Source organism: Chanodichthys erythropterus, chromosome 17, assembly GCF_024489055.1.
Source record: "Chanodichthys erythropterus isolate Z2021 chromosome 17, ASM2448905v1, whole genome shotgun sequence".
NCBI lineage: Eukaryota > Metazoa > Chordata > Actinopteri > Cypriniformes > Xenocyprididae > Chanodichthys > Chanodichthys erythropterus.
This window is the reverse complement of record NC_090237.1, coordinates 12,688,679-12,713,860: the sequence shown is the minus strand read 5'-3', so window position 1 is coordinate 12,713,860 and position 25,182 is coordinate 12,688,679. Positions and strand designations below refer to the sequence as shown.

Below are 25,182 nucleotides of genomic sequence, written 5' to 3'. Positions count from 1 at the left end.
TCAAATTAATGTAGAAACATCTTAGACAATATATTTTAAATATTTGTTTCATTTAATATGTTATTTAACTCATTTTAGGAGGATTTTGGCATAATTCTATGCGTTATTGTTTGTTCAAGCACAAAAGAACTCGATACTAGCACGTGTCTTTCTGTACACACAGACACGACATTCACAGACAGCGCATTCTTGTTTTTCTTGTGGCGCTTGAATGGTTTAAAAGCATTTGTGTGAATAAGAGCATGATAATATAACGCTAGCCAAATTATGATGGAAAAAACAAATGCTGCATTGTGTTAAATATTTTTAACGAGTTAAATTGAAAAAAAAATTATAATAATCGCACGCGTTAAAGGTGATACAGAAGATCTTTTCGTCGACTGAGAAACCAAAAACTGTTCGTGAGTTTTTTAAATGAGCGCAATTTGAAATTTGGGAACGTCTCCCAAAACTCATGCACAAGTATTGGAACACGAGTGTTTACCACCGGCATTCGCTGTGTCGTGTTATTGGATTCATTATGTCGGAATGCGGCGCCTGTGGAGTGTGGAAAGTTACTGGAGCGCGCAGCCGCGCTCGTCTCTCACAAGGAACGTCATGGCAGTGATTGACAAGCCAGAGGGCCAATCGTTTACGCGATGATCACGTAAACGATTGGCTGATGTTTTTGAGGCCCTACCTCATGCACAGATGATATATATTAATATTCTTCCTTTCAGTGCACCTAATAAATAGTCTTTTATCAGTTAGCAAAGACAGTTTCAAGTAATATTGCAAAAATGTATAAAACAAAACATCCTCTTTAGCACCTTTAATGTGCTAATTCTGAGAGCACTGATAGATGTCTTCAATTTCAGCATGAAGGTCCCTCACATATGATCACATTTGGGGGTCAATGACATCTAAAATACTGAAAACTCCTGGTATAAGAGATGGTTGGCTAAGAGAGAGACCTTGTAGAGTTTGTCTTTCTTGCAGAGCTCCACACTCTGCTTCCAGCGGTTGTTGCCTTTGAACAGGTAGGCGGCGATTCGCCTGAACTCAATGAGTTCATGCTTCTCCAGGCTCTGAGCCAGAGATATGTTGTCGAAGTTGTCGTAGGCATCGATGGATGTGCGCAGAGCCTGTGGAAAAATAAACAAAACAAAAGACGGTAGATTGCAAAGAGACTTTATAAAATGACAGCCCAGGTCCCAAATGGCACATTTGATGCATACCTGATAATCCTCCTCTGTGATGAAGAGATTATTTAGTGCCTCATTTACAGCCTTGTTGTTGTGATTCTGTACAGATCTCAGGTAAGGTTTCACCAATGGCAACTGCTTGACCTAAAACAAACAAATCCAAATTACTGGATCTTTCCTGGTTAAAAACAACCAACTGGTTGTAACAGTAAGCAAAATTTTGCACACAGTACCTTGCTGAAGAAGTTGACTGCACGAGTATGGTCAAGACGTGGAGACAGTACGATCAAGAGGTCGTTCAGTAACAACGGTTTAAACTCCAGGTAGAACTGGACGGCTTTGTAATACAGCTCAACATTAGCCACCTGCAACAAAAATTAACAAAAGAAGGTTAATTTCCTTCACCCGGTGCTGTGTCCGATAAAAAAACTAACCGAAGGGAAAAAAAAACTGAGTTAAAAAAAAAGACAATACCTTGGTTATGATGTCCTTAAACTGGCTCTCCTTCCAGGCATCTGCAGGATGGCTCATCATGGTGATGATAGCATTGTCATACTCCTCATATTTATCATACAGGAAGACTAGCTCTCCCCAAAGGTGAGCCTGCTCAGCTGCCCTCAAAACCTGAACAGATACAGCAAATGTTTCATTCATCAATACTGACCTATGCAAAATACATAAAGAGTGCCTAAATAGAGGGATATAATGTGTTTGCTATTTTAAATGATATTTTTAACGATATTTTAAATGAATTATAAACACCATTTACATCAATCAATATACATTATAAGCAAAGAGACATTTCAAAGTTTACAGAACGGTTTTAGTTCACGGACCTTGGGAATGTTGACTCTGGACCAGAAGAGCTCCAGGTGCTCCCTCATCTTCTGTGGTTTGAATTTGGAGTAGAGGATGGCCAGTTCTGTGAACATACCCATGTGAGCGCGCTCCAACCCCAGCGCCGCCTCCAGCATGGTGATCAGCTCCTCGAAATAGCCACGGTCCTGATGGAGCAACAACAAACATCAATCAGCCCTGCTGGACTCCAAGATGGACAGATACACTAAGTAGGTTCTTGTAGGGCTGGGCGGTATATCGAGTTTGTACGATATATCGATATATTAATTATATCGATATATTAATTATATATATATATATATATATATATATATATATATATATATATATATATATATATATATATATATATATATATATATATATATATATATATATATATAGTGTGTGTCTATGTGTGTGTCTGTGTGTGTGTCTGTGTGTATATGCAATATAGGAAGAGGCAATACCTTCTTTTATATTGATATACAGTAGTTTGATACTACGAGTTCATCTGAAAAATTTGTCCTAATCATGAGATATGCTTTATATTAAGGGCTTCAAATAAACTCATAAGATACATTTAATGTATATAGTTTAGCATGGCTTCCCCAGTAGGGTGCTCTGAAAGATACTTGTGCTGTTTAATGTGTTTGAGATGTGGTGTTTTCCATACATTTCACAGGTATATTCTCTATAGAAAGTCATGCAATTATTTCCATCTTGCTGTCAGAAGTGGACGAGTCATGAGAGTAAAAAAACAATAGGTTACTTGCGTAACCCCGGTTCTCTGATAGCATTAAGTGAGGTGTCTCACTGTGGGATACGCCCCTTCCGCGTATTCGTCAGAAGCTCTATTACATTAAGCCAGCCCCAATTGGCTGGCAGACGTGACGTCGTGTCAGGGAGTGGCTTCCCCACCCTTAGTATAAAAGGAGCGACACAACGTCACTAAGACATTCAAAACAAGCACACCTCTTCCTCGCTTCACACAGCAAGGAGGGTGATCTGGTGAGACACCTCACTTAATGCTATCAGAGAACCGGGGTTACGCAAGTAACCTATTGTTCTCTTTCAAGCATACGTTTCGGTGTCTCACTGTGGGATATCCTAACTCCCGTATTGCCAGATAGCCTGTCTCGAAGTCTCCTGCCAACCACACCACAATCACTGTATCCGTGGCCGAATGGTCATGACTCGTGATTCACGTTCCGACACTCAAAACTGCATGTGCTAAAGTTTGAGCTGTAACGTCCAGTTTATAAAACCTTGCAAATGTATGCGGCGAGGACCAACTCGCCGCTTCACAAATGTCCTGTATCGTGACTCCTTTAAATAGAGCCCATGAAGTTGACATTCCCCTTGTCGAGTGTGCGCGTAATCCAGGAGGGGACACAAGACCCTTACTGGAATATGCCAACGAAATCGCTTCTACTATCCAGTGCGATAGACGTTGCTTAGTAATCGGCTTCCCCGTACGAGGTTTCGTCCAAGATACGAAAAGCTGATCGCTCTCCCTGAACCCTCTAGTTCTTTGTGTATAAATGCGTAAAGCACGCACTGGGCACAACGCATTCAACTTTTGTTGTTCTGATGAAGCAAAAGGTGGTGGATGAAAGGCTCTCAGCTCAAGAGGAATGATAGCACCAAGTATTTTGGGCATGAATGCAGGATTGGGCTTCAGAACTACCCCTGCATCGCCAGGCATGAACTGCATACACGCTGAGTGCACTGAAAACGCGTGAATCTCGCTTACGCGCTTTGCCGAGGCCAAAGCTAACAGCAGCGCCGTCTTAAATGATAATATCTTAAAATCAACCTTGTCCAGCGGCTCAAATGGGGACATGGAGAGAGCATCAAGCACCAATCCTAAATCCCATGAGGGGGAAAGAGGTTTTGAAACTGGCAAAACGCGGCGCGCGCCCTTCATAAACCTGCACACCAAAGGATGCTGCCCCACAGTTTTATTATCAAAACCAATATGGCAAGCAGATATAGCGGCCAGAAACACTTTTATGGTTGAAAACGCTTTCCTTTGATCTATCAAATCCTGAAGAAATGATAGGACAACTGCCACTGAACACTGAAAAGGGATTTCGCGTTTGGTTGCGCACCAGCGCTCAAACACGCCCCATTTGCATTCATAAAGAGACCTAGTTGACGAGGCTCTAGCATTTTGTATGGTTCTGATAACGCTGTCAGACAGGCCAGTTGTATTTAAATTGAACCACTCACGGGCCAGGCCCATAGTGCCAGGCGTTCTGGATGAGGGTGAAAAATCTCCCCTTCTGCTTGTGACAAGAGGTCTCTGCGCAGCGGGAGAGGCCACGGGTCTCCGTAAAGCATATGTATGATCTCCGCTAGCCAATATTTCCCTGGCCACCTCGGAGCTATTAGTATTAGTGTCAATCCCTCCTCCCTCACTCTGAGAAGTGTTGGGGATATCAACGCTATCGGTGGGAACGCGTAAAGGAGAGTGCGAGGCCATTCGTGCGCCAGCGCATCTATCCCCAGAGGCGCGCTCTGGTCTTTCAGGGAGAAAAACAGAGGACACTGAGCATTGTCGTGGGACGCGAACAGATCCACTGACGCCCTGCCGTATATGCTCCAAATCTGCTCGACCACCTCCCTGTGCAATTTCCACTCCCCGTAGAGGGGATTGCCCCTGGACAGCAGATCCGCACCCTGGTTCATGACACCCTGTACGTGCGTCGCTCTCAAGGATAAAAGATTGGCATTGCCCCATAGAATCAGTTTGCGTGCTAACGTGTGCAAGGGAAGTGATCTGAGACCTCCCTGTCTGTTTATGTAGGCCACAACTGTTGTGTTGTCCGTTCTCACGAGAACATGATGCCCCTTTAGAAAGGAGAGAAAATGCTTCAGCGTCAGAAAAACGGCTAGCATTTCCAAATAGTTTATGTGAAGACTGGACAGATGAGGACCCCATGTCCCATTCACTATCCTGCCCTCGTGAATGCCCCCCCAGCCGGACAACGACGCGTCCGTTGTTATGACTTTTCTGGCTCGAACCACGCCCATGGGAACCCCTTGAATCAGAAAGTTCGGGTGTCTCCACTGGCGCAATGCCAAGACTGCCTCTGACGTCACTCTCACTCTCCTTCGAGAATGACGTATCGGGTCCAGCCTCAGAGACGCTACCCAGCGCTGAAACTCTCTCATGAACAGTCTGCCTAAGGGAATAACTATCAGGGCTGAGGCCATCAGTCCTAACAGTCTGAGGCATGTGCGAAAGGAAACATTTTTCCCCCTCTGAAAATCTGTCATGCAATGAGTTAATTTTCTTACCCTGTCTTCCGACAGTCGCGCTTTGAACATTACCGAGTTTAGTGACAGCCCCAGATAAGTTATGGACTGCGTGGGGATTAAAACACTTTTTTCGATGTTTAATTTCAATCCCAGTTTCTGTATATGTCCCAGAAGCATAGCTGTGTGTTCTTTCGCTTCTCGCTCTGACCGAGCTGTCACCAGCCAATCGTCTATGTAAGTAGCGAGACGAATGCCTTTCTCCCTGAGCGGGGTCAGGGCCGCTTCTGTACATTTTACGAATACCCGTGGGCTGAGAGACAAGCCAAACGGTAGAACCAGATATTCGTATGCCACTCCACGGAAAGCAAACCTCAGGAATTTCCTGTGGGGTGGATATATCTTTATGTGAAAATATGCGTCTTTCAGGTCGATCGACGTAAACCAATCGCCCTGGCGCACTAGTTTCAGGAGTGTAGAATGAGTGAGCATCCTGAACTTGTACTTCCTTAAGTATTTGTTCAGTGCACGCAGATCTAATATGGGACGAAGAGCTTGAGTCCCTTTCTTTGGGACGAGGAAGTATCTCGAGTAAAACCCGCTGTGGCTCTGCTCGGTTGGGACCACTCTTATCGCTTTTTTGTTTAACAGAGAGGAAATTTCCTCCTGAAGAACATGCTTTAAGTCTCCCCGCACCTGAGAATGAATTATCCCTTTGAAATGCGGGGGGGAAGCGGCAAACTGCAGTCTGTACCCGAATTGTATCGTTTTTAATACCCAGCGGGACTGTGTGCATTCTCGCCAACTGTTTATTTGCAGCGTTCTGGTGCCATCGTGTGGCTGAGCGGTGGACGAGTTTGGGGTCTGTGCTGCGCATGCGTGGGGACTTAGCGCTTGGACAGAGTTTAAGCGGCTCATCACCTCTAAGGGGGCAAAAACTCCCCGAGGTGACGTTGTATTGTGTTCTGTTAATATGTTTTGCAACATTTTTTGGGGAATTGTGTTTTGCAACATATTCTGGGAATACAGTGAAAACTTTATTGAGTTCTGAACATGAAAAGTGCTTGTGACTTGTGGGTTGGTGTGCACCACTGCACCATCTCTTGTCCTTCTCACTGCTGTGCTTCCCCTGGCCCAACCGGGCTCTGTTTTCCACACAGAACATCTGGGAACTTCGAAACTCGTCCCTTGTCGAACGCTGAACATTTGGGGGTCGGGAGCTCGCGAACAGGGGGGCTGTGGGCTCCTTTCCCCGGGGAAGACCCCATCAAACTGCCTTCTTCCTCCTCGCTCCCTGAGCGTGGGATTGAGGATGAGGTTGAGGAGCTGGCTGAACCGACTGAGCCGTAGCAGGCGGGAAGCTCTTTCTAGGCCAGGCAGTTCTCTGTTCTGGGACTCCGCTGTGACCCGCTGCATTCACATTCGGTCTCTGTCGCCTTGGAATGCGATAGCTGGGGGGTGGGCGGGTCGTAACTTGAGCGAAGGTCTGCCGAGGTGGCTGAGGGGGTGCAGTCTGCGTCTTCCTAGGCAAACAGAGCTGCAAAGCCTCATCGTCCCTTTTCTTTTCCTCGCATCTCTTTTGCATCAGCGTCAGAGCCGAGCCGAAGATGCCATCTGCGACGACCGGTGCGTCCAGGATGGCTTCTTTTTCCCTGTCAGAGAGATTTGCCAAATTAAGCCAACGTCCTCTCTCTTGAATGACCATTGTGGCCATGGCCTTGCCCGCGGCCTGCACCGCGCATCTCTGAAGACGGAGAGAAAGATCGGTAACTACACAGATCTCCTCCCAGTGCGTCTGACCTGGCGTGGTCGACGCTTCGTCCTGCAGAAGCGGGGATGGTGCCCCGCCTGCGTCTTCCGTGGGTCCCGCCGTGGCGAGGGGTATTACCGAGTGCGCAGGGGGAAGGAAAGGGGAGTCCTCGAAATCCTCCTCTTCCTCAGAGAGGAGGTAATCCGATTGTCCCTCTTCCTCGAAATCGAGCGCGTCCTCCTCATCATCCGTACTGAGCACGTTGGGCAGAGGGACGCAAACATCGAGCTGTTCACCCCAAGATAAAGCTGCCGTGGTGGGCAGCTCTACAGGAATGGGTACCTGTGGAGTGGTAGCTGGAACAGGGCTAGGTGACATGAGGGGATCCTGGCCTGACAGACTAGCTTGGCGTGCTAGTCTGCGACGAAGGCTCTTCATTGTGAAGCGTGCGCAATGTTCACAGGAACCTGGGTTATCGATCGCCAGTTGAGCATGTTTCAGCCCAAGACACGCAGAGCAGACCTGGTGTGTGTCTTTGCATGAGATTTTGTTCCCGCATGAACAAAGTCGCACAGCATCTCCCTCACTAGCCGGAACAGCCTGCATTGCTGCAGCCATCGTATTAACGAACAATCCTTGCAATCGAAGGAGTCAGGCGAAGGATGGCTTGGTGGCCAGTCGTTCGTCCAGGAGTTCGTAGGCTTCTGGTGTGAAGCGAGAAGAGGTTTTTGAATGTCTTAGTGACGTTGTGTCGCTCCTTTTATACTAAGGGTGGGGAAGCCACTCCCTGACACGACGTCACGTCTGCCAGCCAATTGGGGCTGGCTTAATGTAATAGAGCTTCTGACGAATACGCGGAAGGGGCGTATCCCACAGTGAGACACCGAAACGTATGCTTGAAAGAGAACTAAACTTCACAGACTTCAGTGAACGAGCGCCACCGCATGCCAAACACATGGAGCGCAATAATTCTGACTAAAATATACATTTGGCTAAAATATTTGTTGTTGGACATTAAATGTGCCATATGTAGAATTTTAAAACTACAAGTAAGTATTTTTATGACAGCAGTAACTGTAGAGACTATTGTAATCAAACGTAGGCTAATACAATTACTATAAGCTCAGATGAGTGAATGTGCGTTCCTCTTACCAGTCTGTTTTTTTTTACTTTTTAGTTTAGTGAATTAAAATTATGCTTTAAAAATAATTATGTTTGTGGACTGTAATGTTGTTGTTACAATGTTAGAATGTAATGTGATTTTAACCCTTTTCCCCCCACATGGTTACATTCACAATATTTGTTTCATAGCCTTCAATATCAACATTGTTTGATTGAAGGACAACATTGGGGAAAATGATGAAATAACATTAAGTATATACAGATTTTTTTCTTTTTTTCCCCAAATAGAAAAATGTAGAAAATACCGAGATATATACCGTAAATCGCCATTCAGCCAAAAAATACCAAGATATGATTTTTTTTTTTAGCCATATTGCCCAGCCCAAGGTTCTTCTGAAAGCAAAAACTAAAATGTTCCTCCTGGCAAATTCTTTCCATGGTTTTTGAAGTTGTTTGTGTTTACTGCATAAGGGTTTTAAAAAAAACATGACAATTATTATATTACTTACTGTTTGTTTGTAATCCTATAGTATTTATAGTTATATATGTTTGTAAATAGAACTATTATAGTAAATATTATAGCTTAAAACACATTCATTATAGAACATTCCTCAATATTTCCAGGTTTTCCATGACTGTGGGAATCCAGCTGATTTTTTATATCAAACAAAATTAAATGATCCTCAGCCTAACCTGGTAGTAGTTGATGAGCTCCTCAAGTTCATCAGCATGAACGACAATATGTAATCCACACATCTGAGCCAGACGAAACTCCTTCCCGTCAACACAGGCAAAGCAAACCTATGAGCAGAGAACATCTTTGTCACTAATGTACCACCAATGTCTAAAACACAGAATATTAGGACGCAAGCCAAATGGGATTCAAAATTTTAAAGTCAAAGCAGCCACTGAAAATGTGCTTTGTCACAGTAGGAAAGTGCAAGAATCATCTATATTCTGTATATATAACCAGACCTCTTTCCAGGTCCTTGTGCTGTTGGCTTTGCGAGCCCCATCGACAGCAGCCTGATACTCCCCGAGATGCACCAGAGTGGAGGCCAGACGGCCGAAGTTGGATACATTGTTATAAAGCAGTTTAGCTGCCTCGTACATCTTCTCGTCATAGCATCGGTCTCCAACCTAGACAAAAAAAAAAGAAGAGCAAAACGGGTTATCAATTTAAAAACTATTTCACATACAATTCTATTTACATTAGGACTGTCACTAACAATTATTTTGGTAATCGAGTAATCGGTCGATTAATCTTTTTTTTTTTTTTTTTTTTTGGAAATAAAAATAGACCTAAGCGAACAATAACCTTTAAAATTATTTAAACTACATATATAACAATGAAGCAATAATATTTGGTTCATATAAAGCAAGTAATCATATGGCTTATAGAACAACACTAAAATTACATAATATAATGTAACAATCATGTATACATAACATAATATAAACAATCAACTTATGTACATTATAACAAATGCCTGCAGAGGGTGCAAACGGCCTGTTGTACAGCAGATCAAATCCTTGTTTAATATTGGCCAAACGACATTTAATTCAAATGTTCACTTAATCCTTAATATTTTACCTCTTCTTTACGATATAAATGCTACAGCCACACTGTAATTTCTTGAACATGAGGACATCAATACTTTTCAAATATTTTAATGTTTTCTTTATTATATTACTTTGTTTAATTTAGTATTCTATCTTTACATCAGACTAATTACAATAACAGCTGAATACATACATATCAAATATTGCAAATTACAAATAATAATAATAATTCAGTATTGGGTGATTTTCACCCCCACACTGAATTGGAAAAAAAAGACAACCAAAGTAGGAGACTCTTACTTGTTGAATGTGTGCGTTGTTTGGCCCATTGATAAACTCCTCCAGTTCAGCTAGACGGTTAGTCTTGGCCAAGGCAAAGATAAGCTCGGTCTCTACATACGATTCACGGGCCTTCTTACGAGCCATCTGCAGAAACTTGACCAGATCCTCCCAGTTTCCTGAGAAGAAAACAACAATTAGTTCACTACTAGACCATTTCCCATAATTATAAACACCTCACCTTGAATTTTATGGATTTAGTCAAAGCAGGCACTTTTTATTGGGTCTTACCACTTTGGGCTGCAGCTTGTCCTACTTCCATGTAGGCTGAGGGATCGTCAGCTTTGATGTAAGAGTCAATGGCCTCTTTCACCAGCCCCTTTTGCAGCTGGGCTTTAGCCAGCTGACTCCACACGGCCGGCTCATTACAGCGCTCGGCAAACTCATACGCCCGGTCCAGATTCCCAATGTGCTCGATAAGAACCTACAGTCAAGAAGGACAACAAATGATTTGAGACTATAGAAAAAAGGAAGAGAAAGTAAGTGCAGAAACAACTGCTGCAATTATATTCATGTACTCGTATAGAATATATTTCAGCCCATAGATGACATTTGAGAAATAATATGTACCTGCACTGCTGATGTGTTCACATCGAACTTCCTGAAGATCGCAAAAGCCTCCTCGAAGAGCTCATTGCTAATGGCGATGTTAGCAATGTCTGGGGCGTCGTAGTTATCGAGGCGGTTGATGTACTCCATGACGCGTGTGCGGTCAGCTTTGATGGCCGTCAGGATCAAGAGGTTCTGCAGGTTCCTGGGTAACAAATAATTGAAAAGCAAATGTTTAACACCCTAAAATGCATTTATGGATATCATTTTATGTTCTGTCACCTCTCAATTGTTTCTACCAGATTCAATTACCGGTGTTCGCTGAAAACGGAGTTGTCCAGGACGATCTTCTCCAGGAGCTCAATGAGTTCATTGGGTAGGTCAGCAGTCATGAAAGCTTTGACAGTAACAGAGACTTCTTCAGGGTCCTGGGTCTCAGAGAGGGCAGTTTGCACAACCTTGCATGGGCAGGAAGATAAGCTGAGTTTAATCTATATGTTTGAAGCACTTTTTAACTCATAAATGTACTCAAAAGTCAGCATGAAATCAAAATAGGCCCCATTTTATTTCTTAATGCATTAACATAATGCTATTCCTAGTCTTTTTGCAAACACACTGTAACAATGTTCCTTTTCTGATGAGATCACCAATCACTCTTATTTTTTAGCCCCTCCCTTTCAACCATTTGGTTACATTATTGGTGTGTAACACACACGTTTCACAATCCAATCAATTCTCAATGGATATTTTTTACGCTGTCCCATTCTACTTGGAAATGTGCCATTAAGGAAATAAAATGGGTTGTGAATAAAGTTCAAAGCTCGACTTTTCTATCATTTGCTAATTTGCACCTGATCGATTAGGGGTCTCCTGTAAGGGTTGCTTTCCAGAAGCACACTAGCCCATAACTCAGGATCCTTACGACGCACAAGGTATCGGGACAGACTCTTGAAGAGCGAGTTCTCATTGCAAACCTATGAATGTGAAAGAAAAAACATTTATAGCAGTTTTCTTTCATTGTAGGAACTGAATTTGCAATTAACAAGCTCAGAACAAAATCCCATAAAATGCAACAAACACTAAAACAAAAGCGCCATTGTTCCTTACATGGATGAGCTCTTGGTCACACTGCCCTCTCTCATAAGCCACACAGGCCAGATGGGGGTCCCTCTTCTCGCAATACTTGCCCACTACACGGCTGTCATAGTAGGGGTTCTCTCTGAGGAAGCGCTCAGGGTTGTTGTTGCTGTCGATGTAGATCTTAGCTAGGGCATTATGGGTAGCAGGTTCCTCACAGCCCTCATGAATGCGGGCCTCCAACCACGGCAGAAGCAGCTTCAGTCTGTTATACAGATCAAAACAGTCAATTTTAGACCATCAGCCAAATCAGAACAATGTCAACAATATAAAACACTAATAACACCAATATGATTATAGACCAATATGACAATATGATTAGTGATAGACCAATTAATCAACAAATATTTGAGAGTTGAAGATCACTGTGCCCATTTAGCAGATTTACAGTGTTATTTATATATATTATATGTACACTACATTCAAAAGTTTGGAGGTCAGTAATATTTTTTAATGTTTTTAAAAGTCTCTTATGCTCTTATGCATTTATTTGATCAAAAATATTGTAAAAACAGTGAAATTTTATTATTTAAACTTATTATTTATTAACTTAAACTTATTATTTAAAATAATTGTTTTTTATTTTAATATATTTTAAAATGTCACTTATGTGTGATGGTAAAGCTAAATTTTCAGCATCATTACTCCAGTCTTCAGTGTCACATGATCCTTACCTTTAAATCGTTACCTGTAGATTTCAATTTCTGTACGGTGTAATCTCTGGCGTTAATTTGTCATACAATACAATCCGCCATCAAAATGATTTTTTTGATATCTTTATGTAAACAGACGTGACTTAATGACGCAAAGACAAACTGCGACATGCTCGAATTTCCTGCGAAAACCCACAAGTAACACCTGAATTATAAAACATTATTACAAGCTTACCGTTGTGAGTCGGGCTAAGATAAGGATATAGTCCTGAACACTGACTGGGTATGTACTTGTTCAAAAATTGATACCAAAAAAAGTTACAGACAGCAGCTTTAAAATAGAAATCTTTTGAAACATTATAAATGTCTGTCACTTTTAATCAAATTAATGTTTTCATGCTTAAGGCTTTCTAAATAAAATGATTTCTTTTAAAAAAAAATTATAATTTAACATTTTCTATATTTCTATAAATTGCACTGTGTAAAATATTTTACTCATTTGTTATATTGTATTATATTGGCCACTCTGCTGTCTACATAATGATCATGGGACAAAAAACATCGACAACTAGATATGATCCACATTATATTATTTGGGGGGAAAAAAAATCCCTAAATAGTGACTGAATGTCTTAAAGCAGCAGTGTCGAACCTGTTTCTTTTCTCCACCTCAGCAACAAGCTCATCAGTGGAAAACTGCCCTCTGACCACCAGAATGAGGTTCTTAATGACGTCCTCAGAGCAGTCCACATCCAGCAGCCCTCCAATCACCACAGGTAAACGACTGGGGTTGACCTGATAAAAACAGTTTATCACTCAATCAATCAAGTCAGTCATCACCCACTGCTACAGGAACAGAGAGCTGATATGATTGCTTGATCACAAGAGTTGTCATAATCAGGCCTCAAGTACCTTCTGAACATAGATCTCGATGTACTTCTGCAGGTTGTTACGGTACAAGTAGAGCACAAGGTCGTGGACAAAGTCAAAGCGGTCACACACAATGATGAGAGGCAGCTGGTCGGTCAGTTTTGCTTCCTGTTAAAAACAAAGCAAATTGTTGATTTTAATAACATAATGCACTATTAAGATGCTTGATAAAAGTCTTGAAAAAAATTCAAGAGCCCTTCAGGTGCCATACCTTGAGGAAGTTCTTCACACGCTCAGGATCGTAACAGTTGCTCTCTCTGCAGATTCTCTCCACTTCTTTGATTTGACCAGTTTTACAGGCAGCCTGTATGTATTTGAAGTGAACCTCTGGATCCTGGCTGAAGTTCACAATGGAGCCCAGGAAGTAGAACAGACCTGCAGAGCAAATTATCATATACTGTGCTTGACATCTGATTCATTTCCATGATTAAGTTCAAATTGTCTATTTCAAAGAATCAATTTTAAAAAATTGTTCAATGATTTGTTGGTGTCATCACTCAAACTCACTTCGCTAATATTGTAAAAATAGGGATGCACCAATATTAAAATCCGAACGATATCGACAAGCTATTTATTACTTGTTATTAAACATGTTATGGCTGATAACCGATAAATGTCTGATATCAAATATATTTTTGTAAATAAAAAATAAAATGAGAAATTAGAGTGCGCAATAAAATACAGAAAATAAAACAATGATAAATAAAAACAAACTAATACACCAATAACCAAATATTGTTCACAAATATCATGTATCTATAGTAAAAAAAAATAATTTTATTTCTATGTGCTGTTATATTGGTGAATATAAATAAAAAGTAATTACAGTAAATTCTCATAATCAAATTATATTCTTATTAATTACATGAAAAATTCTATATTGGGTTCATTTGCTTTTAACTAGATTTAATGCAAGTAAATTTGTTTTACTGAGAAGAGAAGAAATTGTTGAATAAATCCGTTATTTTTGTTTTGCTTTTGCGCACAAAAAGTATTCTCGTCACTTCATAACATTAAGGTTGAACCACTGTAGTCAAGATGACTATTTCAACGATGTCTTTACTACTTTTCTGGACCTTGAATGTGGTAATTACATTAATTTCAATGGAGGATAATAAAACCTCTCAGATTTCATCAAAAATATCTTAATTTGTATTCCAAAGATGAATGAAGGTCTTACGGGTTTGAAACAACATGAGAGTGAGTACTTAACTAAACCTTTAACTAATATATATAAAAATATATATATATATTTATATATGATATAAATATGAGACATCTCATACAGGGGCATTTTTGCCCCAATATTTTGAATTTTAGGGGCATATAACTGCATTCTATAGGCTACAATATATAGTATATAATAATATAAAGAAATATATACATCAGGCTTGGGCGGTAATACGGTAAAATGGTATACCGCGGGATCTAAAAATAGCAACGGTATCGGTTTCAATACCGTCATACCGTCATAAAAAAAAAACAATGCACTTATATAGGAGACAAGGATTAAATATTAAATATAATTTATTTAATGCCTAAAAATGCGTATGCGTGGTTGTTATCACATCACAGTGTGGAGGAGAAAGAGAGAGAGGGGGAAAGATGGCGAGTCGCGCACCGAGTGACCTGGTCTCGAAAAAGAACACGACTTCTGCAGTTTGGCAGTATTTCGGGTTTCGACCGAACGAGAAGGGAGAGGCGGTAAATACGGACGAGGCAATTTGCAAATTGTGCAATAAAAAGGTGACCGCGAGAGATGGAAATACCTCGAACCTAAGGTCGCATATACGAAACCACCATCCACTCACTGCTGCGAGGATGGAGCCGAGTTCACTCAGTGCAACAGTTTCAACGCCTTCCGATGCAGAACCAACAACATCTAGGTCCACCGCCAGTACGCAGCCGACGATAATGGGGGCCTTCGGGAAAACAACAAAGTACAAAAGGGACAGTGTCCGTTGGAAAACCTGTACTGATGCAGTGACAAAATACTTGGCGAAGGAAATGGTCTCTTTCCACACAGTGGAAAAAAAGTCCTTTAAGGACATGGTAAAGGTCCTAGATGCCCAGTACGAGCTGCCTGGACGGAAACATTTCTCACAAACAGCCGTCCCACATTTATATAGTAAAGTTAGAGACAATGTTCAAGTGCTGCTGTCAGCGGCAGACAGTTATTCCTTAACAACTGACATGTGGTCGTCAGTTAACATGACACCATATATGTCCCTGACTGTCCACACTATTACACCTGACTGGAAACTTGAATCCAAATGCCTCCAAACTACGTATTTTCCTGAGAGTCATACGGCGGACAATCTTGCTGCTGCGCTCAGAGCTGCACTTCAGGAATGGCAACTTGACGAGAAAAAACTTTCAGCTATAACCACTGACAACGCTGCTAACATTTGTGCCGCAATCAGGTCCCTTCATTGGCCGTGGCTTAACTGCTTCGGCCACAATCTAAACTTGGCTGTCACAAACGCATTGCATGACCAGAGGCAAAAAACCGAGCGCGCCCTCGGACTATGCCGTAATATTGTCGGGGCCTTTTCACACAGCTGGCAACGTAAGCATGAACTCCACAAGAAGCAAGTGGACTTGGGACTCCCAAAACATAGTCTCATAACGGTAAGCATAAAACGTGCAGAGAGTTCCTCAGGTGCAGGGGCTCAAATGTAAAAAAAAAAAGCGGCATATATATATATGCTTTGCATCACGTAAATAAATTATATTTAAAAGTAGGCTATATTAAAATAGAAAACCATTTTTTAAATTGTATTTTTTTTCTGTATTTTTTATCAAATAAATGCGGGCTGAACGCGCATAAGGGACTTATTTAAAAAAAATGTGCATGCAAATTCGACCAAATGGAATAATATACATTAATGGACTTATTTATTTATGCATTCATTCGTTTATGTAGGCCTATTTATTTATTCATTCGTTTATTTAGGCCTATTCATTCATTCATTCGTTTATTTATGCCTATTTATTCACTCATTTGTTTATTTAGGCCTATTCATTCATTTAATTGTTTATTCATCATTAATTAATTAATTCATCCATCCATCCATCCATCGGCAGGACTGCGCAACTCGCTGGGGCTCCAAACTGGCAATGGTGGAGCGCATCCTCGAGCAGGCCCAAGCGATCAGACACGTCCTGTCTGATGACAGAAGGAGCAGCCTGTCCCTGACCTGGCAGGACATGGACGTCTTGAAAGCTGTTCACGAAGCACTGAAACCAGTCGGTGACTTCACTGACATTTTGTCAGGAGAAAATTATGTGACCAGTTCCTGTATCCTCCCCATACTACAGCTCTGCAGGGACAATGTGTTGGCTGCGTCAGAAAATGACCTCCAGCTAACAAAGTCAATAAAAACTGGAATTCTAACAAAGCTGGAGGCCAAGTATGAATCCGATTCAGTGCGCAAAATAATGCGAAAATGCACTTTCCTCGACCCTCGTTACCGTGGAGGATATGAGACGGATGACAACGCATTGGCTGAGACCAAGGCTGAATTACAGGCTGAGATCGTGAGCTTAGAGGCAGCAGGTCCAGTGGCCATCAGAGTGGAAGAGGGAGAGGCGCAACCCGAACCCTCACGAAAAAAGATGACTCTGGGAAGTATGCTGCACAAAAGCCGATGCAATGGCAGGTCCCGTCGGCATCCGCACCGTAGAGGACCGAGTCGGAGCTGAAATAACAGCCTACTGTTTGGAGCCAGTTACTCAAGGAGACGAGGACCCACTTCTCTGGTGGAAAAATGCTGCCGGGCGTTTTCCCCAGATGTCGCGAGTGGCACGAAAGTACCTGTGCGTCTGTGCCACAAGCACACCATCCGAGCGCGTTTTCAGCACCGCAGGTAAAGTTGTCGGTCCACAACGTGCCCTGTTAAAGCCGGACAAAGTAAACATGCTGGTTTTTCTAGCGAAAAATCTTGACTAGATTTGATGCCACTTGCCATTCGTTCCTATTCGCACTGTTTATTTTTATTTATTTAATTGATTCAGGTATTTTTATTTGGTTTTCTTTAAAAACAATATTGGAAAGAAGACTGGAAAGAAGAAGTTTTTATTTAGGCCTATTGCTTTGCAATATTTTTTATAATATGGATGTTTATGTTAATTCAACTCTGGTTGACTGTTGTGGGTCTATTTGCACTTTTTTATAAGCTGCTCTTTGTTATTAAAAGTTGTTCGGGCGGTGTGATTTAATTTAATTGATCTGTGTGCGCGTCTCTGCGCGAAAACTGTTCTCGATGTTTATGTTAATTTAATTTTGTTTGACTGTTGTATTTGCACTTTTTTATAAACTGCTATTTGTTGCTAATAAAAGTTGTTAATATTGTTGTGCATGTTATTTTGTTATTGTTTCAGTATTAGTGTTTGGTGTTCAGTTTCTGAACGGTTTAGGCACAAGCCAACAGTTTGGTGACGCTGTCTGAGCCTTATGTCATCATTTTTTAATTATTCACGGTAATACCGTATACCGAGGTAAAATAGGGAGGAGGTTTGACGGTATCAAAATTTGGATACCGCCCAAGCCTAATATACATATATATCCTGCCCTAATTTCAGAACTGAATTGTGGTGCATTGAAACAGTCTTCAGCATTATTACCCTCAAAGCTCTTGAAGGACTCAAAGAGCTCTGTGAGCGACTGGGTGGAGAGCTGCTCGTGATACTTGGAGGCCACCTGGACGCAGATCTGGAGGTTCTGCCTGATGTTGGCAGAAAGCATGGCTCTCAGACACTCCAGAGAGTCCTCCACGGACAGAGAGCCAAAGAAGTTCACCAGCCACTGCAACCAGAGTAGAACATATTACCCACCATTAAACGCCATGATCATATGTGGACCAGATGTGTTACAAACAACCATCAACATCACAGTGTTTTGGTGAACTGAAATGAATGATACAGTAGCATCAGGTCAAAAAGTTCAAGCATACTGTTGGCCATACCTCAGGGTTGAGCAGGTGTGTGTGGACCACAGCTCGTTTGATGTCATACAGGTCAGTGTAGTGCTCCAGAGCTCTCTGCAGAAGACCCGCCTTCTCACACAGCTGAGCCACATGGGCCCGGTCATAGTGAGTGAACATCTGGTTCCCCAGGATTGCATCTGCCACCTGAATAAGACAATATAATGACAAAAACCATGTTATGATACAAAGCTTTGCAAAATAATCAAGGTGTACATTGCTGCTGTTTGTAGTAAGCACCTGTGGGGCATGCATCAAGTTCATCTCCAACAGACGAGTCTGCAAAGGACCCTCAGTGGGGCGGTTGTTCTTCAGGGCATCCAACAGGAAAGAAGTGCACTGCTGGATCAGGTTATACTCCATAAACACATCCACAATCTGTAGGATTAAAAAAAAAAACTTTTAGTAAATAAAAGAAATACAGGGCTCCAGACTGCTATTCCAGACTTTTCCTTTCGGTGTGACTGAATTTTGTTGAAGGTTGCACTGTTGACAAGTGTGTTACCAATTTGTCTAATTTATAAGCACTGCCATTTCCGTTCTACCACAAAGATCCAGCGTTTCAATCCACAAATCACCAACATTTACCATGGATTTACTGCAGTAACACTATCTGTAACCATGGTACTGTGGCAGAAATGTGGGATATTCACATTGAATTTTATTATATTATTAATGTAGACATGCAATTAATAATATGGAATATAATTACAGTATTATTATTTTTTAAGTTCAAACCATTTTTGTGCATTTGAATTTATACCAAATGCATTTAAGCTACTTTTCATGAACACCATAGAAATCATAATTATTTTTTACTATGGTAGTGAGGTGCTATGTGTGGTTTTACCTGTGATTATCATGATCAATGTATTATACGATGAAAGACCAGTTTTAATAAGAGTACCGTCCTAACTCAGAATATTTAAATTTTTCCCAATAAAAATGAGGTTACAATTTGTACAGATGTTACAGATGTTTTTTTGTTTTTTTTTTTACAAAAATAAAACTATATCCAACTCAAGCTACTTTCAAATGTGCTTTTCTGAGATACAAAACATGTAACATTATTAATATTACATGTCCACTGCTACCAAATCTGTAGAACTTGATGGCACCGGTGCCACTGTTCTTAAATGTTAGTCTGGAGCACCGAAATATTTTTTTCCCCTTCACGATATGTAATTATATCCAGTCTGAAATTAAAATTTTATATATATAAAAAAAATAAATAAATACAAGATATATGCTCTTAGACCTGAGTGATGTCAGCCAGAGGTTCCTCATCTTGAACGAGCATTTGTGAGAACTGCAGGCCTTGTTCTGGACTGATCCGCATGACGTTCCTCAACAGGAAGATCCAGTCTGGAGTGTAGCCAACCTGCACACAGATGGCCACGCATTAGAGGATGGAGCTCAAATTTGAAATCTCTCAGACTGTTTATGGACCAGTGTAAAGTACACTGCCAGGAAACACATTTAAACTCACCTTTTTTGCATACAGTACAATTTTCTGGAACTGCCCGGTCTCTGCAAAACACTGGATCACTTTGTTGGGAACGTTGGCTCTTAGATAAACGCTAAGAGCAAGAGTTGGATCCACAGACTTCACCAAATCACCCAATTCTTCAGAACACTCCAGCTGCAAGAAGCGAAAACAGCAGGTTTTTAATCCCAAAATTAAACTTTCTGGGTTGTTTGTGATAACAGGTTACCAATTTTTAAAAATCATTTGGATTTATACTGATTGAATCTGAATAGAATTAATCATATAGAGGAATATGTTAACCAGCTTCAAGGTATCTTCTGTCATTTTTTTGTATCTGCTTTTGTTGTATTGATGCTTTGGTAATACTGTATTGTATTTGGTAATACTATTATTGCTACATATTTATATTCAAAAGACGATATACCTTGTCTTCCTTCAGCCATTTCTCCAGGAGCTGTTTGCGGCCTTGCTGCAGGACGGGCCTGCAAAGCTCCAATGACTCAAACTTGTTCAGCTGGCCCTGGTCCAGCAGAATCCCAAAGTACTGCAGCAGGGGAGATGTTTGACCAGGCTGGGCAGGAACACTCTGGAACCGACGGATGGTGTCTGGGGTGCGCAAAATGCCCTGCATGAAAACAACAGCAAATCAGAAACCTCAATATTTGCCTGACAAAGACTAAAATGATGCATCATGTCATGAGATGCAGTCTGCTGTACCTTTGGCGCATTGGCAGCCACTTTGGCAGCTTCAGAGTAGCTGCCACTAGCAAACAGATTGTTGAATTTGCGGGCGAAGAGCTCCTCGGCACCTGCCAGGTTGTTGCGGACGGCCATCCTGAGGGCTAGGTCAGGGTTCTGCAGCACGTTAGTGATGTAAGGGATGATGTTTTCTTCCTCCACACACACAGACAGCACCTGATAAACAGCAGATGACAAACATATTGTATCAGACACAGAATGCAGAAACTGACAGTGAAAGTCACACTACTAATTACATTGAATTTTTGTATTTTTTTGTATAGGGTCGAAATTATTTTTTTATGTTTTTTGAAAGAAATCTTTTATGCTCGCCAAGGCTGCATCTATTGGACCAGAAGTACTAAAATATAAAAAACAGTAATATTGAAATATTACAATTTAAAAATGAACTATTTTTTATGTTATTATATTTTAAAAACAGACCAAGCTTTTGAACAGTAGCATACATATTTTTTTTTTTTTTTTTATCGAATGAATTTAGAGACTTAAGCATTGCAAATACTACGATTTAATAAAGTAAAAATCGAAAGCATTTGGCAACAACATTTTTGGGAAAACCAGAAAGATGGAACTGATTTTAACAAGAACAAAAAGAATAATTATTAGAAGAAACTGATCTCATATTTGCACTTTTTTTGCAATATAACAAAATTAAGTCTTTTTTTTCAAGAAGTTAAGTAGTTTCTTTCGTTTTAATATATATATATATATATAAATTTCTTTTGACTGTTTACTTGATACTAATAGATACCTGAAAAAATTTGTATATTTGTTCTATTTTTAACAACATTAAGTAAAGAATTAAATTTCTTTTCAAGTAATTATTCAACATATTAATTTATTTTTTTTTTACAGTTTTAATCCAAGCGTTCAACAACATTACTTAACACCCATAACATACACCACTGCTGAGCTACCTTTCTTATATTATGCGTCTTTTCTCTATCATTAATGCTTGTTGTGAAGTTTGTTTGGCTTCTTCAGATAAACAAATCTGTGTGCCAAGACCAGCCCATAATCTCTGTTGTATTACCACATAAGTTCTAATACTGGCTAATCTCTATTCATAAGCACCTAATAATGCACTGATTGGCTGCAAATGATGCTGATCTGGAACCATAAGGATCCAAAGCGACCCTCAGGGTAAGATGAATGAGCCGGTATCCCATTATGCACTTATTTAAGTCTGCAGCAGAGCCTGTGACAGAGCTGAAGCGGTCATCAGTCAGCGACTGAAGCCGAGCGAACACGTCGCAGACTCGGAAAGAGGATTACAGTGGCCGTCTCTACCTCCTACTGAGTGTTACAAGCTGTTCTCACTGTACGTGTCGAGGGATCAGCGAATGATGTTATTTACAGGGATGCCTTCATCCCCAGTAACAGCATCCTAATGCATTATGGACTGCATGTACACAAAGACTTGGGTTGGAATAGGGTGAAATAAAACTACATTTGGATTCATGAGAAAAGAAAAGATTGCGAAAAGAGTGACAATCTTTTGGATGCATTAATGCATTAAAATTTACTGCCATATTAACAGTGTTGCTTCATTTTATATTGGCAGCTAAATAATCATAAATGCATTGTGAATATTCAATATATCGTACAGTCCTAGTTTGTACTGACGGTCTTGTGGTTTGACCGGGGAGGTTTCTCTAATGATGAGGGGAAAACAAACGGAAGAATAACAATGAGCAGGGATCACATTTCTACGCGCTCTCTCTGCATATTTAATGTCACTTGGGTCTGAGCTCCAAAATAATTCATCAACTGATGGCATCCTGTTACAGTAGATTACAGAACACAAGCTAGTCTGTTTGCACATGTAGAAGGCAGCTCAAACTGGGGCAAACTATATGGAAACAAACCCCTGGTGTGTGTCTGGAACAAGCTCAGCTGGTCCATTCAAAAGCGCTGACTAAACAACCCTTAATGTTCCAGCTAAAATAAAGCACCCCTTTCTTTTTACTGTCCACAACAGCAGGCAAAGTAGTCGGTACCTGTCCCTTCCGGTTCACGCCAATAATTCCAGATGTGGCTTCATGAGGGGCGGTGACAAAAATGGTCTCTCCACTGATCCTGTTCATGTAGATGCAGGTGCCCGTCTCAAGGTCATACAAGTGGATGTAGCCATATTTGGTGATGAGAAAGACAACATCATGCTTGGAGCTTATCTAGAAGAAGACAAGATAGGAAAGACAAGAGTGAGTCTCCAATACTGAAAATTACTGTTACTGAAAGTTACTGTTATATATATATATATTATATATAAACCACTCAATTCAGTTGGATAACAGTCCCTTCAATCCCATCCAATTCATGATCACGAAACCGAAATTAAAATGTGAGCGTGCATTCTAACGCGATTTCAATACCCCACATTTGGAAAGCGGCTCCCTGATGCATGCAAATATTTCCCAATATGAAAGCTCTCTTAGGCTGGGCTGTGTAGTTGTAACCATCTCTTAGCTCAGTATCAAGCTTGAAGAAAAATTTAGTCTCTATTTGCACTATGAATTTTGAGAGAGTACTTTGATTATGGTTGCACTTACTGTTTGCACTTAAGACCAAGAGAAAACTGTATTCAGTTTTATTTACACTATTTTTATTTCTATTATCAATTTTTGGAAAAGGGTACAGTTAGGAGGTCAAAAGTTCTGAAATCATACAGGAGAGAAGCCAGTCTTTTGTTGTCTTTTACTGCATATGACAATTTATACTCAGAAAGTACAATTGAAATGACATTTATTTCAGGATGATTAGTTCAAATGCACCTGCAAACTATTTTTTTCTAGTCAAGTTTTTGTCACTGAGGATTTCTTAAAAATATGGTAAAAAAAAAAAAATCTTGTCTTCTCAAGAACTTGTATATATATATCCTTTTGGTCATAGAAATTGCATGGTTAACTGCCCCAAAAGACAAATTTGAATAATATTCATTAAATAATATTCATAAAACTATGTATACCTGCATGGCAACTGGAAAATCATTCTGGGCTTCTGGAGGGAAAAATACATCAACTGCTTTCTTTGGAAAAGGTTGATTACCAGTTGGAGGTGTTCCAACCTCAATAATGTGCAACTACAAGGGAAAAAAAAAAAAAAAAACAAGAGTGGCATTAAATTTAAAGTAATTTAAACATAATTAGCGTTATTTCAACATTGACATTCATTATAAAGAATAACCAGACCTTTCCTCCAGCTTGTCCCCGAACAGCAAAGCAGAAAAGTGTGGATTCCTCAGCATTTCCCTCCATTTTAAACTGAGCAAATCCAGCAGCATGGCCTTCGATTGGTTGCGACACCTTTCTGTCCACTGAGTAAAGTTGCATTGCGCCCACAACACGGTTTTGCTGACAGAAAAAGGTTTTAAAAAGGCATTTCAGCAGGAAAACGACAACCACATTGACATGCAGGTTACTGCGCATTGATTTGAATCCACAAAATATTTGTTATTTGTACCTGTGCTGAAATTCCAATGAGAAGTAGCCATTTCTGTTTGGCATCAGTGCGGTAGTTAATAATTTGACAGCCTGCTAAACTGGAATGCCGGTCAAAGACTTTGATGGGCTGCGAGTCTCCTTCCATACTCCAGTGATAGACCGCATTGTCTGTCACAAGTGCTACGGTATTGAGAGAGATCCACTTCCAAAATGTAACGTCCTCGGTCATGGTGTGGGCTTTCATCTTGCTCTTCATTTCAATGTTGAAAATCTGAAGGGTTTTTGCCGCTGAAATTCAGGAACAGAGGTCATTTGAATAAAACGGCAATATTTGTTTCTAGTTCATGAATGGTGTGATTTAAATTAGTTAACATACAGACATCAAGCGTAATGCTAATAGCATGATGTGTATGTTAAATTGTAAAGACAAATATGGAAAACATGACAAAGCAGTTACAATGCAAAAAGAACAACTAAGACAAACACTGCAAACATTTACAAACATCAAGCCAAGTTTTTTGCACTTAGTTTGACCATTTTTAGTGATGTTCTAAACCTAATATGCTTATCAGTTATTAATTAGTAAACAACTCAGTCTCTACTCAAAAAATGCAATGCAGATTGTTTGAAGGGGAAAAACCCAAAAGCATAATGTTATTCCCATCTGCAATAACATGAATCATCACCTTACCTCAAGTATGAGGGAATACAATTTGTTAAACATGTATAAACATGTTTAAAGCGTTTTTCTCTTCTAAAATATGGACCACAATTGGCTAAATCCGTTAATCTGTATAATTCTTTTTATCGACATACAGTGGCCCCAAAATGCATTAGGACACTTAATGTATAAATCTCACTGCAAAAAAATATTAACATGAAAATTGTATAGAATTTATTTTAAAGAAAAAGAAGAATCATGACAAATAATTTGATGTAATTAAAATTAAGACAAAAAGTATGTGGACACATTCTGGTTGTCAATTGTCAGTGGAAATGATGGGGATTTTAACTTCATAAATCCACTAAAAATCAAAATTATGTCTGAGAAAGGCTAAAGTATGATTTTTTTTTGCAGATGCCACTTGATTTGATACCTAATGTGACATTTAGAGCCTGTTTACACCTGGTCAATTCAGGCGTTTTCTCTTATCTATCCAATCATGAAAAGACCAGGA

The 25,182-nt window shown here is 40.3% G+C and overlaps 2 protein-coding genes across 2 annotated transcripts in view; both read right to left on the bottom strand.

The window, feature by feature from the left end:
* cltcb (clathrin, heavy chain b (Hc)) overlaps nucleotides 1-25,182 on the bottom strand; it is a 43,860-nt gene that overhangs the window by 14,619 nt on the left and 4,059 nt on the right. The window contains exons 3-29 of the mRNA XM_067365514.1: nucleotides 24,024-24,292; nucleotides 23,753-23,914; nucleotides 23,530-23,643; nucleotides 22,562-22,735; nucleotides 20,520-20,717; nucleotides 20,227-20,427; nucleotides 19,803-19,955; nucleotides 19,572-19,694; nucleotides 18,554-18,691; nucleotides 18,296-18,460; nucleotides 17,955-18,135; nucleotides 13,540-13,703; nucleotides 13,311-13,436; nucleotides 13,051-13,193; nucleotides 11,716-11,950; nucleotides 11,460-11,582; nucleotides 10,921-11,066; nucleotides 10,630-10,813; nucleotides 10,291-10,483; nucleotides 10,021-10,178; nucleotides 9,133-9,297; nucleotides 8,851-8,958; nucleotides 2,021-2,188; nucleotides 1,659-1,808; nucleotides 1,418-1,549; nucleotides 1,218-1,328; nucleotides 954-1,124 (exon numbers count right to left, since the gene is read on the bottom strand). Of these exons, the coding sequence (XP_067221615.1) occupies nucleotides 954-1,124; nucleotides 1,218-1,328; nucleotides 1,418-1,549; nucleotides 1,659-1,808; nucleotides 2,021-2,188; nucleotides 8,851-8,958; nucleotides 9,133-9,297; nucleotides 10,021-10,178; nucleotides 10,291-10,483; nucleotides 10,630-10,813; nucleotides 10,921-11,066; nucleotides 11,460-11,582; nucleotides 11,716-11,950; nucleotides 13,051-13,193; nucleotides 13,311-13,436; nucleotides 13,540-13,703; nucleotides 17,955-18,135; nucleotides 18,296-18,460; nucleotides 18,554-18,691; nucleotides 19,572-19,694; nucleotides 19,803-19,955; nucleotides 20,227-20,427; nucleotides 20,520-20,717; nucleotides 22,562-22,735; nucleotides 23,530-23,643; nucleotides 23,753-23,914; nucleotides 24,024-24,292 (4,355 nt within the window). The remainder of the gene's footprint in view (nucleotides 1-953; nucleotides 1,125-1,217; nucleotides 1,329-1,417; nucleotides 1,550-1,658; nucleotides 1,809-2,020; nucleotides 2,189-8,850; nucleotides 8,959-9,132; nucleotides 9,298-10,020; nucleotides 10,179-10,290; nucleotides 10,484-10,629; nucleotides 10,814-10,920; nucleotides 11,067-11,459; nucleotides 11,583-11,715; nucleotides 11,951-13,050; nucleotides 13,194-13,310; nucleotides 13,437-13,539; nucleotides 13,704-17,954; nucleotides 18,136-18,295; nucleotides 18,461-18,553; nucleotides 18,692-19,571; nucleotides 19,695-19,802; nucleotides 19,956-20,226; nucleotides 20,428-20,519; nucleotides 20,718-22,561; nucleotides 22,736-23,529; nucleotides 23,644-23,752; nucleotides 23,915-24,023; nucleotides 24,293-25,182) is intronic.
* LOC137004770 (uncharacterized) lies at nucleotides 2,912-5,265 on the bottom strand. Its single transcript, XM_067365386.1, has one exon. The coding sequence runs from the start codon at nucleotides 5,263-5,265 to the stop codon at nucleotides 3,226-3,228; it is 2,040 nt and encodes a 679-aa protein (XP_067221487.1). The 3' UTR covers nucleotides 2,912-3,225.

Bases quoted from the DNA above. Each gene is read 5' to 3' on its own strand.
- LOC137004770 (XM_067365386.1), bottom strand. From the start codon at position 5,265: ATGCCTCAGACTGTTAGGACTGATGGCCTCAGCCCTGATAGTTATTCC.